General features: G+C 39.4%; 1 protein-coding gene across 2 annotated transcripts in view; it reads right to left on the bottom strand.

Moving 5' to 3' along the window:
* The window catches only part of CD5 (CD5 molecule), a 36147-nt gene that overhangs the window by 9008 nt on the left and 12189 nt on the right, over positions 1-14950 (bottom strand). Inside the window, exons 2-7 of one of the 2 annotated variants that reach the window (XM_087714920.1) lie at positions 7895-7933; positions 6665-6964; positions 4270-4371; positions 3561-3854; positions 2172-2297; positions 409-515 (exon numbers count right to left, since the gene is read on the bottom strand). In XM_087714920.1, coding sequence (XP_087571046.1) covers positions 409-515; positions 2172-2297; positions 3561-3854; positions 4270-4371; positions 6665-6962 — 927 coding nt within the window. In that variant the 5' untranslated portion in view covers positions 6963-6964; positions 7895-7933. The remainder of the gene's footprint in view (positions 1-408; positions 516-2171; positions 2298-3560; positions 3855-4269; positions 4372-6664; positions 6965-7894; positions 7934-14950) is intronic. The other variant, XM_014071647.2, reaches the window with a different exon arrangement.

Below are 14950 nucleotides of genomic sequence, written 5' to 3'. Positions count from 1 at the left end.
CTGCGTGATTGGGGTAGCATGAGTTTGCCCATCATCCAACAGGATTGTGCTTTACATTTAATGATGTAGATGTAGATACCGTAAGGTTGCCCATCTACTTTCCCAGAAGAGAGACTCGCTTTGGGATGGAGGGCAACTATTTCGCTCTTAATTCTGCTTGCCAGGTAGATTAAAAGTCCCACTATCCCAAAGTAAACAGTGGTTATTCTTTTAACCCCCCTCCAAAGTCTATTGATCGAAAGATAGGTATGGCCCCTACTTTTCTGATATCAAATCCTGCTAGGATCACAAAGCTGGGCACTTACATCCATTTATAATGAGAACATAAAACCTGCATCAGTAAAAGTGCATATTCAGTGTCCCTGTAAACGTTATGAGACATGCAAATGCCTACTTCCTTTGACTTACAGGAGAAATTAGACTGTGGATTCTTGTTCCCTGCTTTGCAGGTGATTTCTTACCATTTTGGTTCACCCCACTTGGGCCAATCCATTGTTGCTGTCTCTTCTTGGAATCTGCAGAGAAAGAAGGGACATGGGATTGATGTTATAACCAGGTAGGGCATAAATATTCTTCCTCCCAGTTCCAGGAATATAATCCTCATTACTTAATAACCACAAGCTTTTAATGTGTGAAGCAGGCAATGTGCATTAAGTGGCATTGGATACCTACAGGTTCATAGGAGCACCTTTGACTGAGTGGAAGGCGATTGTGGACAAGGAATTTATGGATGAGTTTGCATGACTTGATCATTCAAGTTGAGGAGAATGGAAAATGGTTACATAGCAGAATCAAACTACATGCTTTCCATTCCTGGCTATGCAGGAAGTCTGTTTTTTTAAAAAGAAGACAGTAAAGTAATAGACTCATTGCCAGTACAGTTATCACAATCTAGCTTTTTATATCTTTTTAGATAGATTTGCTTTTGACCTCAGTAATGACTTATGAAGCAGCTGACTATCACTGCTCAGAATAAATTCACTCTACTCTTTGCTGCAGGAACCTTTTAAACCTCCTCTGGATGGCCTTTAAATTTATCTTTTAAACAGCAGTAATCACTTCCAACCCAGACATAATTAATAGTAAAATAATCTGACGTGAAATGTAATATTAAGGAGTCACTGATATTTTGAAGTGATTAATGGCTGTAATCAGAAAGATCCTGTTTATTTTTTTTGGTAGAGCTGTATGCTTGCATGCTAATAAAAAGCATGAAGAACGCTCCCATTCATTGTTATTAACTACATTCCAAAAATTGTGATGAATAGAAAGGATTTTATAAAATCAGGTAGGTAGTATACTCAGGTAGTATACTCAGGTAGTATACTCAGGCTGTCAATGTTCCCAGAAGGTTTTGAACATGCATAGTATCCTTCCAGCAGTGTTGAAAAAAGCTATAATTCCATAATAGAAGAACTATTAATTAATGCCAGGTACTGCTAGGAAACATCTGTATAGTCATCATATTTTTTTTGACCTGCTGAGAAACAGGTGAGATAGAAACAATAAGCAGAGACAAAATGGGCCCAGCAGTATCCATCTATGGAGTTCTTTTTTGCTCTCCAAGCTTCATTATTTGCTTAACCACCTAGGTAACATCATTCCCCCTCCCCCCAAAAAAGGATTCGTTATGTCATCCAGTGGGGTAATGAAATGTCTGCAAGCAAACTACCAAGCTCAGAGAGTTCACAGTTCAGTCCTGAGCTACATATATTTTATTTTATTGAGAGAACATCTAAACCTAGAGGGAATCTGATGCAGGGATTAACATCTTTGATATTAATGGGGTTTATTTTCAAGACATTTCTAGATGGCAGAAGGTAAAATTTAAATGAAGGCGTATGGACAAAAATACACCATGCAAACTGGTGCCATCAGGATACCTAAAAAAGAAAGGGGTACACGTGCATAGAGTTGAGTAGAGAGTGCAATATAGCATACAGTGGCCCTAGAATGAAACCAGAAAATTCCTGGTGCAATCAATGGAGCTTCTAAGCCAGTTTCTTCAGCCTGACCTACCAGTCTCTGGGAAAAAGCATGTTATCATGCTTTTTTTCTGGAGTTCCACACATTTTTTTCACGTGGTTGTAAGAGCACACACAAACACACAAAACTGAAGCCCAAAACAGACTCTGAAAATCTCTTTATATAAACGATACATTCTTACTTACATTTTTTCATAACTTTTTTGTAGGTAGGAAGAGCGCAGATACTCAGAAGACCGACAATAAGAACAAGACCAAGCAGGATTCCTAAGACAGTCTCTGAACTGGATTTCTGGGACTTCAAATCTTGATCTGGAGAAACAGAAAATCCTATAGATTATGGACTTTTCATGTCAGCTAGGCTTTCTACTTCCCAACTTGTTGAAAATGTGCTGAAGACTTGATGAGGTTCTCTGGATTATTTGCAGTTCTATTTGGTTATCAAGATGCTATGAAAACAATCATATCTATAGGTTTGTGAGTCTAAAATTTGGAAAGAATCATCTACCAATCACTGATTTTTGCAGTCTTTTCAGGATGGCCAAGAACTGATTTAGAAGCCTTCCACTGTCCTTTAAGTTCCCAATGCTGGCATACTGGCAGTTCTGTTGCGACAGGATTCCCAAAAGGATTACATAGGGTGAGCCAGCATGGATCAAGTCTCCTTTCAAAAGGATTATAGGATTTAAGCACAGAGTGCAATACATTGCCCCTGCAGAAGTTACATTTCCTGCCATGAAACATTTCCTTGCCTACAAATACGATGTTACACAGAAATACTGAAATTACTTATAATTGCAAGCCCCTGCTAAGATGCAGATGATAACTCATTTCACATAGATCCTGGGACTGTAGTTAGATCTGAAAGAACTCTATATCTTCAATAGCAACAAGCTCATTTTCAGAGAAATACTATTGCTTTTAGGCCCTTTCATTCAATATTTCAGCACCAGAATGATTCCCATCCTCCCTCCTCCTTTTTGCATATCTTCATTCCTCCCCTCCTTCCAGCATTTAGCCTGACTGTACAGAAATAATTCATGTACTGGAATGATTCCACTATAAATATCATTTAGATACTAGCTACCAGATTCCATCTATCACCCATTAGGTTACCTCTGAACATCCAGGTTCAGAATACTAGGTTGACAGTTTTCTTATCAGTATAATTCAAACCTCCCTTTCAGATTATTCAAGAAACAAAGAGCTAACTTTCATAGTATTGGGGGACATCGTGAGCTTGCAGAATTCTGGATGTTACTGTTTGTGATAACTATGGGAAGAGGTAGACCCATATTTTTAGAATGTAGTAGATCCAGCATTTTAGGAACAAAATTCCTCTTCCCATAGTACAGGGAAGTTCTTTTTTGAAAAATGGGGATGGAAACTAGAAAATATAACCATTCCTTCATAAGCTGGTACAGTTCCAGAATTGTAGTGCATTACTCAACCACTTTGAACAAAATTGCTCTCCCATAATTGCACTGAAAGACCAATTTTGTATAATTTAAATGATGAGCACAAGTGAAAAGCAGCACAGGGATTGACGGTGCTCTCCTAGTAAGGTTTGCTCACCTGAGCATCTAACCAGGGTTAGATGTAAGCACTCTTGTGTGCTTGCTGAGCAGTTACCCATGCTAAGATTTCTTTTCTCACACTGCAGCTTCTCCCAGTGGTGCAGTGACTTTTCCCTGTTCTTATCCTTGTGTCCTGGTTTTTCACAGTTTACTCCCTGGCAGGTCCTGGGTACCAGTTTATCCCACCATCTTAGTAAACTCAGGCAAAGCATTTTCTCGTAGCCTTTAACATCTGGCTCCCGAATCCCTGAACACAAGGAGGTTCCTTCTTCAATGTTTGTCCTTGGGTGATCTGTGAAAGGTAACGTAAGGCACTGATCAATTAATGGAGCAGTAGTACGTTTAACAGTACAAGTGTCAAACTCAAGGTTTTGTGTTCGTATTTTAACTTTTCCAATGGAAATCATAAATACTTCCTTATGAATACTTTAGATATGATACATAAAGTGTAGACAGCTAATATTCTCCAGCTGTTTTGAATATTAACTCTATCAGCATTAGCCAATGTTGTCACAAGGCAGTTTTGATTTATAGCCTTGAGAAAATTTGACAAAATCAAGATATCTTAATTGAAGAATATTTTTTTTTATTCTGAATGTTTTTAGGGTGGGAACAACTGGGAAAGTTCTGCTGCCTTCATGTTCTTGTGAATGATCTAAAAATAACTACTCAAAGCTGTTGGAAGGTAGCATACAATTTTAACTTACTGTCACCATCAGCAAAGGTTTGGATTTTCCTACCAAAGGGTTTTGAGGAGGTTACCACTGGTGCTGTTGTAGGCTGGAGTACCATGGTGGTTTGCACAGGAGCTGAAATGATAAAGATAATCCAAAGTATTTTAGAAAGAAAGATTTCAATCCAAGACATGCATTTATTTTATTTAGCGTATAGCATATAGCATATACATGGACTAGCAGTCTATATTAACATTTCATCTAGATTAATAAAACAAGAGATAAAGTTTCTGGAACACCTCAACTTGTTCTTTAGTACTCAACTATGACCTTGACTTCACAGCTTGCTAGCAAGTTGAACATTAATTCAGTTATTCATTCTGTCCCTTTCATTATGCTTTAGTTAGACTTCAACTTTTTCAAAACATATTGAGATTTATTAACTGATATCCCTTCTTATTTTTCTCTTTTATGAAAAGATTATTGTATAGTTTTATTCAGCCTTTCTATGGGAAATGCCCTACATAAGATACATCTGCACAAGATTTTCATGCCACATCTAAATTACGGTAGTCCTCCATCCTGTGCTTTCTACTCTTTTCGGTAGCTGAGCCAACTTGCTTCAGACTCAACTGAGGAGGCAGGAGACACCTCAGAGAAAAGCCAGATGGACAGTTTTGTTCCTCTCCTTCAATAGTCTAGGCAAGTAAGCAAGGATACAAGTAAGAAGAGCCTTCAAGGGGACAGTCTGGGTCCCTAATATTGGTTGCATTACAGTTCTGACAGGTTCTGGAAAACTGGTAGCAGAAATTTTGAGTAGTTCGGAGAATCAGCAAATGGGCTGCCCCTGTCCCCGCTGCCTCCCAGCCTCCCAGCCGATCTTCTTTTGTTGCCCTGAACCGGAGAAGGGAGCTGGAAAGCAGGTTAGTGGGGTGGGGAGGGAATGGGGATTTTGCAGTATCCTTCCCCTGCTATGCCCACAAACCATGCCCACCAAGTCACGCCCACAGTACTGGAAGTAAAAAGTTTTGAATCCCACTACTGATGCATTACCCCTGTCCACCCTGTCTTTTTTTTCATGGTGCAAAATAGAAGAAGGATCAGCTGATGTGGTATTTGCCATCTCTATTCTTTCACTGTGTGTGTATATAAGAAAGATGACATTTAGCATCACCAAATATTGTTTTTCGTACAGTCCATGCTAATTGCCCACTGTATCATTTCCATTGTTCTGGGAAGCTCTGTGCCTTTTTGATATATAAATGCATGTCAATGTAGATTGTTGACATTAAGTCCTTTGCCTTTTTGTTCCTTGATCATATTTCATTCTCTCTGTTTTTGTTTTTCCTTTTGCTGTGTATTGCCAGTTAACTGTTTTTGAAGGATGCTGAATTTTAAAAAAATAAATGTCAAAGTATATTACATGCTAACTGAACTGAGCGCTGTCTGTGCTTACTCTGATCTGGGTATAGGGAGTCTGCTGGGTGCATAGTGCTGAAAATTACTCATACTTAATGTCTTTTCTTTCTATCCCTTCTGTGTTGAGGGGAATCATGAGGATTTTTATGGCCGCAAGACCAGAGGCAACATATTATGAGGTTGTGATTTGTTTACTTCCTACCCACAGTGCTCTCATGCTGGGAAGCTGCAAAAAAAACCCTCAAATCCTCTTCCAAATGTTTTTGAAGGATCAGGGAAGGGAAGCAGTGCCAGTGTGGAAGTGCTCCAGGGGTGGATTCCTGCCAGTTCTAACCTCGTCTATAGAAGAGGTTCCACAAGCCTACAGCGCCATTTAGAACTGGTTCCAGCTCCCTCTCCCCGCCTGTCCGCACATCATCAAGATGAAGAGCGAAAGGAGGAATTCTGGGAATTGAAGTCCACAAGTCTTAAAGCTGTCAAGTTTGAATACCCTGGGGGGGGGGTTTCTAAAGGGCTAGGGGTGCAAGGGTCTTTTAACTTGACAGCTTTAAGACTTGCATGCTTCAAATGCCAGAGTTTCTGAGCCAACATTTTGGTTGCTAAGCAAGAGCGTTGTTAAGTGAGTTTCACCACATTTTACAAGTTGGCCATGCCCACCCAGTCACATGGCTGGCAAGCCACTCCCACCTGGTCACATGGCCAGCAAGCCACTCCCACAAAGCAGGCCACACCTACAGAAGACGTTCTAAAAAAATTTGAAACCAACCACTGAAGTGCTCATAATCTCTGGTCCAAGGCACAAAATGCAGTAACCTTCTTGAAGCTGAGTGACTGTTCAAGATTCTTGCACTGAATTCCTAAGACATGAGGCAAGATCCATATTCGGTCCTCTGTGACTGGTTTCCAATTCAACTAAATCACAACATCAGTTTCTCAGAGGTTGCCCCCATGTGACCCAGACTTTGTTCAAAAAGAGCATGCAAATAGGAAGGGGGTTGGTTGCACATACCTTGTTGGCAAACTAGGAACACACCCACAGAGAAGAAATAATCGGAATCACAGTCTATGCAGTCCTTGAGAGCTGTCTCATTCCCTTGACAGGTCACCAAGCAAGTCTCGTGCAACTCCAACTCTTCAACATATGGTTGCAAGATCCCGAAGGGTAAGTGGCAACCAAGTTGTCTACAGGCAAGTTCTGCATTCTGCTGTGTAAAATTTCTGCTGTCAATCCTCTTCCATGTGGCTGCATGAAGCACCTCCAGCCACCCAGAACATCTGCAGCCTGTACCATTAAGCCTCAAATCCATTTCTGGATAGGAAGAAAAGAGGAATTATGATGACCCTGGCAGATACATTGCAGTGTTTTCTCTCTTCCTCTCAGGGCTGTTGGGACCACATGTGTATGTAATGATTGGTTTGCTTTAGGTTCAAAGAGATTTGTGGACCAATTATGGTTTATTTATTAAACCATGGTTAAACATGGCTAGGCAGTGTAAGTGGGATTTCAGAGTCCCTAACATTGGACATCTCATGCCTCTCCTTATTATGAAAAGATGAAAAGAAAAGGTACATACTGTATTTAAGAGGAGCTGGGCTTCACAACCATAAGTAAAAATCAAAAAGGAAATATTATTTGTCTTGAAAAAGACATATCTACTTGCTTCCCCCACCCCTTTCAGACAAATTGAAATCTGAACTAAGATTTGCCACAAGCTTACCAATCAACATATTTCCCATACTTTCATGACAATTAGATCCAAGTGAAGCTTATGCATATTTACATAATATAATTCCCACTGGGTTCAGACTTGCTCCTTAATCAGGATTTGGCATTTTGGTGCCTGAGGCAAAAAAATAAAATGGTGCCCCTTCCTCATTCCACACAGAGATGCTACGAAATTAGTAAATTTTATATTTCTATGCGTGAATTGCTTAAGGGGCTTAAGAAAAAGACATAAGATAGGCCTTGTGACATAAAGGGTATTTTCCTCTAGAGAAGTAGATACTGGAAGATGCTAACAGACTTTCAATCAGCCACCACTATTTTTCTGAGAAGTAAGACAGATGATCTTGATGGAAATATGAAAGATCTGTCACCCAGGATCTTGCCTTTCCCTCTACAGTTTCTCTCATTCTGCTGCCTACATGATATGCTTCCTTTAGCTCAGAGGAAAGAGCTAGAGGAACAGACTCTGTCCTGAGTCTAAAACTGAACCCAGTGATGAAGCAGATTACTAACCTTCAGGACTTCTACTTTGTCCACTGTTACAAGCAACCACTGAAAAAAAAGTAATATAACATTTAAAATATAAAACTGAAATAGGCTGAAGGCAAGAGTGTACTAACCAGTATGCATGTTGGTTTAAAGGTGGCATGTATGCATATAAGCATTTGCATTCATAAGTTCAGAGTACTTTACAATCCTAAAGCACCACAAAGAAACATACAAAAAGAAAACTTTGCCTCTAAAATTTTGATAAATATTCATGCAAAGTGGTTTTTCTGTTTATTATTACTTCCAAATTTATTTCTAATCTTGTCATAAGCATCTTGCTAAAATAATATTAAAAAAGAAATTCCCAATTATGTCATGTCACTGGCTAAGTTCTTTTTTTAATAGTAATTTTATTAAATATTGCAATAACAAAAAAAAACACCCTATGTTTCCTTGAAAATAAGACAGGGTCTTATTTTCTTTTGACGTCCAAAATAAACACTTGGCCTTATATTCAGGGAGGTTATTATTTTTGAGGTGCAGGTGGCAGCAAGTGTGGTCACCTCATGGCTGCTGCTGTGTTGCAATATTTTTGGGGAGGGTTTATTATCCGGGGAGGGCTTATTTTCAGGGAAACAAGGTACAAACTGAAAAAAAGATTAAAAAGAAAAAAAATCAAAGGTGGAGAAAAGAACGGAAAAAGAGAAAAATAGAAAGAATAATAGGAAGGAAAAATAAGGCTATTATAAAGAAAAAGAAAAACATGCCGAGAAGTGAATTAGCCTTATCACAATGCACAAACAATTTTAGTACCTTGTCACCTTTTCTGAAATACAACAAATGATTTCTTCTTTCATATCCCATCTCTTGTCTATAAACTAATCCTTAAAGCTTCATCATTTCAGTCCTGATGTCGGCAAACATCAGGCATTGCAACAGATAATAAACTATCTAATTTAACTTGGTTAAATACATCAACTTTGTATTCCTTCCCTTTACTTATAACAATTTTGAACTTTAGTCCCTTCAAATAATTTTCTAGTACAGTACTTGGTTTCTTTTCACTTTTTCTTTGTCCTTTTTCACTCAAGGTCTTCAAAGCTTTAACAAGTCTTCTTTGCAAATCTAACATAGGAAAGTTATCCAGATCACTTTGTTATTTGCCTATCCCTTTAATTATTTAATTAAAGCATTAGTCAGTTTGTTTTGTATGACAAGTGTAACATGTTTTTCCATACTTGAAGCCTGTCATTTTTAAATTCATTTTAAAAGCATTCTCAATCTTGTCAGGTAAAACTTGTTCATCTTTCATAACATCTATTAGACACGGCATATCTTATAGAGGCAGACATTCTTAAAATGAACTTCATTGGATTCATTGTTCAAAAATATCCTTCAGTATGTTCAATGTTAAAATATTTGGCTTCATTCTGTAATTGTGAGTTGAGTCTGAGTGTTCTTCTCCTTTAATTATAATCGTTAGTTCTCTCTACTACCCTCAAGTGTCCACCTTTTAACATCTTATATTATGATTATGGATAGTCCTTGCTTAATGGTCATTAGTTTAGCAACCATTCAAAGTTATGATGGCATTGAAAAAAAGTGACTTACAATCAGTCCTTGCACTTATTTCGTAGAGTCCCTTCGATCACATTATCATGATTCAAATGCTTGGCAACTGTTGTGCATTTATAATGGTCACAACATCATGTGGTCATGTGATCATTATTTATAACCTCTCCAGGTAGCTTCTGACAAGCAGAGTTAATAGGAAAGCCAGTAGGGAAGGTCTCAAGTCACAGTCACATGATATCTTGCCTAATGGCCACGGTGATTTGCTTAATGACTGTGATGTAGAAGGTCATAATATTGGGTGGGTCATATGAAGCCTACCTTAATGGCTCTACCACTTAATGATGAATTTTCCAGTCCTATTGTGGTGGCAAATTGACTACTTGTATTATGTTTTTGAAAAGGAATTAAAAACAAATTTCCCATGGGAAGGAGTTTTTATAATTAATTCCAAAACTTCATTTTAAATTTATCTGGACCCTTGGTCCATTAGTAACTTTTTAAAATCAAAGTTTTAATCGCTTTTTTGCCATCTATTCCATTTTTTAATGCCCTTAATCTTGTATTTAAAATTTATTTCATTAAGAATTGATGAAAATTTTTCACAGAAAAAGAAAAAGAGTTGGAAGAGGAAATCAAAAGAAAAATTCGAAATGTATCTAAATTGTGTTATAGAGGAAGGAGGCACAAAAGGAACAAAATTAATGGGTTTGGAAATAGTCAGAACAAAGCAAACTATTTAAATTTGTGTAATGGTGAGAAGCTGAGTTTAATGTATACGAACAATGTAAACTGCTCATTATAGGACTAAGAAACTCCAGATAGTTTATGTTTAACATTAGTAATAACTTAAACTGTTTAAAATTTGGGTAACAGTAAGAAGCTGAGCTCAATGTTGAGATATTTTAGACTGTGATTGTTAAAATGCTATACCGTGTACGGGCTCTGGGAAGTCGGGGAGGAGGGAAGGGAGGGGGGGTTCTGGGGGGAGGGGGGGAGGGGGGAAATACAATACGTGTTAAATTCTAAAGTACATGATTCCACTTGTATACTGTGGCTTTTTAATGTTAGTGTTAAAATAGAACAAGCTGAATATATTGGAAGGTAATAGAAGTAGCAATAGCAATAGCAATAGCAATAGCAATAGCAGTAGACTTATATACCGCTTCATAGGCCTTTCAGGCCTCTCTAAGCGGTTTACAGAGAGTCAGCATATTGCCCCCAACAATCTGGGTCCTCATTTTACCCACCTCGGAAGGATGGAAGGCTGAGTCAACCCTGAGCTGGTGAGATTTGAACCGCTGAACTGCTGATCTAGCAGTAGCCTGCAGTGCTGCATTTAACCACTGCGCCACCTTGGCTCTTTTAAGTACACCGAAGGGAGGAGTTGAGTGAAAGAAGAAGGAGAGTGGAGAGGGTGAGAGAGAGGAGGAAGAGAAGGAAGGGAGGGAATGGATTAGGAGAGGGAGTGATGGGGGGGGGGAAGTAGGTAGTAGAGGGGTATGTAAGAAGGAAGAATGAAAGTTGGAGGGGGTTGAAAGAGGGTGTATGGTGGGCCAAGGAGGTATATTGGGCTTGTATTGTAGACGGCAATTTCTATATAAGTGAGGGCTGTGTTTACTATTCAATGTTATATGCCCCGGTTATGCACAGTAAACATGTGATTGTATAGAATGGAATGGAAATAAAATTAAAAAAAGAAAAGAAAAGAATTGATGAAAATTCACCTGGCACTGTAAAAAACATGTTGAAGCCAAAGCTTTTCAATAGTCGGGAAGCAAATGCAAGCAATTTCAAAAAATGATTAAAAAAGGAATTATGCGGACTTAGTGTCCTTTCAACCATGGTTTGAGCGAGATGGCTATTCCCCTGATTTCCCAGTGCTAAAAACCCACTAGAGCAGTGTTTCTCAACCTTGGCAACTTGAAGATGTCCGGATGACAACTCCCAGAATTCCCCAGCCAGCATTCGCTGGCTGGGGAATTCTGGGAGTTGAAGTCCAGACATCTTCAAGTTGCCAAGGTTGAGAAACACTGCACTAGAGACTATTATCTTGCAGCTGTCTGGAGCACTTGTGGGATGTCTCAAGTCCTCTCTTGTCTAGAGAGGAATTATTGAAGAGTCAGTCCACTCACTAGCTCTTTAACTTGTCATTGGCTCCACTTTTTGCCAGAACATCACTGGCTAAATTCCAAGTTCTACTGAATGTGGCCAAATCCATCCAGGGCTTACCCCACATATTATAAGATGAATGCCACTTCTGGAAAGCTGTGATACTACCTTTCTAAGGTCCTTTTACAACATGACGATTGAAAGAGCCCATTCCCAAAGCTCATCACTCATTGCTTTGCTTCATAATAGCTCTATTAATGTGCTTTCTTTTAATCCTTGAATTGACATGAAAATATATAAGCATGAATTGTACTGTCCTGGCAATTGAATTCTATTCTGTCTGAGTAAAGAGCCTGGCAAATGGTCCTGTCCTTAATTTTTAATGCAGTATAATTTAAGGGCAGTAGTTAGTTGGAACTGCTCAGTGTGGTTTATACGTCTGTCCACATCACCTCCCGGTGGAAAATGCATCCAGCAATCAGTTTCCTTAATGTGCAGCAGGGGATAGTTGGGTGAATGCAAGTAGAATCCTGGACCAATTATTTCCCCATCTTTCAAATTGCCTATGGCCATTCCTTGTCAATTCGTTTTGAATATGGCTCTGGTACATTTTTAAAAGAGTATTAAAGGTGACCTTTGTCCAAAACTGACCCAGCAGACAGATCACAGGCGTGGCAGAGTATGCGGAATAAAAAAGCAAAGAGTTTCTTCGACGTTCTGCTCTATTTACCTACAAGCAATAAAAATCACTCCAGACATCCAAGTAGTTCTTGTTCAGTGAGTTTGCAATATAGGGAATCATGGAGGTGACCACCAAGAAACAACCCCAAAATATCTAGTCTTCTTGTAGAATCTGTTTCCTGTTCTGGACAACATTCTAGGACTGGGCTGAGAGCCAGCCTCAAAGGGCTTGACACCAGATCACACTCATGGAGGAAAGGTTGGGTGGAGCAGGAGGTATGGGAGACATTGCCTCCTCCAGCATCCCTCCTTCATCTTATTATCTCCCAAGAACAAGTAAAAGTGCTATAAAAGAAATGTGGCTGCATGAAATTCTTCAACACAGGGCCTGTTGTCTGTCTGTTGACATGCAGAATTGCACTTGTGGAATTCAATACAGTATTTCTTTCCATTGACAGGAATGAGTACGTGTAACAAAGGTATTACTGAATGTTTCTATTTTATGGTTTACTGCAAGTAGGGGACCAAGTGCATGCTAGTAGCAAATGGCCAATGATTGCATTGTGACCCCGCAGCCACAAACGCTCAGAATTATGCAAAATAATGTAGGAGTAGCTCAAATTCCTAACCTCATTAAATAAATATATTTTTAAAACATGGCCATGTAAAGTTCAATGCTGACAGAAGCTGTAGAAATTGCACATATCTATGACAGAGCTAACAAAAACAAAGCTGGCAGAACCTAGTCCTCATTTCTATTAAATTAGCCTTCTTCGCAGTACAAGACAAGTGCTGTCTAGCACTGTCTTCTGTCAGAGCCTCCTTTTAAAATACAGATCTAATGCTTTTCAAAAGAAAGCTATAATAAACCTTTGTGTATGAACAGCCCACATACTGCCTGAATTGTGGTTTGTGAGGAATCAGTGGCCAGGTAACTCTTTGGGCACCAGGTTCTGTAGTCCAACACAAAATGGTCATGGAGAGCAGTACTAGAAACAGGAGAGGGAAGGGCATGCTTGCAGAAGCCTAAAGTGGCCAATAGGTTCTTATCTTCTAGCTGGCATCATAGATCATGTTCATCACACAGAATATTGGGGGGAAATGAGATAAAGCAGTGTTTCTCAACTTTTGGGGTTAGAAGATGTGTAGACTTTAACTCCCAGAATTCCCCAAACAGATGAGATGCAATGAGATAAAGGGAACTATAGGAAGACATTTGCTTTAAAGAGAGTTCATGTAGCATCTTCATGCCATGGCTAGAGAGACAAGACGATGAGGCACGTAGATGAGATCCGAAAAGCCACATCTGCCAAGATTAGTTATGTGCATATAGGGGAGATTCACAGATTTGCACTTTGCTAAATCTAGCCTGAAATATTTTACTGCCTGGACCAAAGATCAGAGATTCTTAGGGAGTTTAGGACACGTGGTACACTGCACTCTCCTTCAAAACTTTACTGCCTTGCAGCATCCAGTATCTGAGGTAAAGTTTGCACTGTGTAATAATAAGATCAGTCCTTGCGTACTGCTTTGAAAGATGTACCTATTCTGAAGAGTATGTTTTCAGGGAATGTGAGGATCTACATATCTATGGAGATTCTCAGTCATCCAGGTCATGGTGTCCCAAAGGTGCTTTTTCAGGAGGCAACTTGACTTTCTTGTTTTTCTTTGAAGACCTTTCGCATCTCATTCAAGAAGCTTCTTCAGCTCTCACTGGGAATGGAAGGATTGATATTCCTTTCGGACAGCTGGTCATTTGCATTCTTTTAGAGCAGTGTTTCTCAACCTTGGCAACTTGAAGATGTCCGGACTTCAACTTCCAGAATTCCCCAGCCAGCGAATGCTGTCTGGGGAATTCTGGGAGTTGAAGTCCGGACATCTTCAAATTGCCAAGGTTGAGAAACACTGCTCTAGTGGGTTTTTAGCACTGGGAAATCAGGGGAATAGCCATCTCGCTCAAACCATTCGCTGGCTGGGGAATTCTGGAAGTTGAAGTCCAGACATCTTCAAGTTGCCAAGGTTGAGAAACACTGTTTTAGAGAGTTTCTGAGGCCACTTGGAAGTTCATCTGTGTCTTCATGGTCACTTGAGTAGTGCAAATTTGTGTGGAACCTTCTTGGTTGCAGGATGTTTTCTGTCCTGTGTCCCCTCAATGTTGAAGGCAGGTGCAGGCTGTCGGGGATGAGTCCGTGTTAGCTGCATCTCAAACTGAAGTGCAAATGGTTCCGGTAGTCTGCAATTTTTCTGAGGCTCTACAGTGAAAAATCCTAGGGGTATATGCTGCAAAATCCCTTGGCTGATACATGACAATGTGTGAAAGAATGCAAATCTGCCCTTTGGAAGGGAGAAGACAGCAATTAAGGAAGGAGAAACAGCAACTCATTCCTGAGAAAGTAGAAAGGGTGAGAAGGGATCATTTGAAAACCTTTTCAAGATGCTCATTGCCTACCCTTCACCAATGAAGAGGCTTCCTCTATTGCTTCAGTTTCTTGATCTTACTTACTCTGAAAGAGTGACATAGTTTATGAATTGAGCAAGTGGGTTATTCGAAAAGATCCGGTTTCAAAACCTGTTAATTCCTAGGTGGACCACTAGTATCATATTGGGTTCTCCTGCTCCATTGTTAGCTAATCAGTTATCACTGCCTAAAAATGTATATAGATATTTATATAACAAATGTGGAATCTGCCCTTCTCGCTCACTGTCCAGAGCGAT

This window comes from Thamnophis sirtalis, unplaced genomic scaffold (genome assembly GCF_051295495.1).
Source record: "Thamnophis sirtalis isolate CommonGarterSnake01/CBP01778 unplaced genomic scaffold, rThaSir2_p1.2 scaffold_1, whole genome shotgun sequence".
Classification (NCBI taxonomy): Eukaryota; Metazoa; Chordata; class Lepidosauria; order Squamata; family Natricidae; genus Thamnophis; species Thamnophis sirtalis.
Note: the sequence above shows the minus strand (reverse complement) of the source record. Positions and strands in the feature narration are given on the sequence as shown.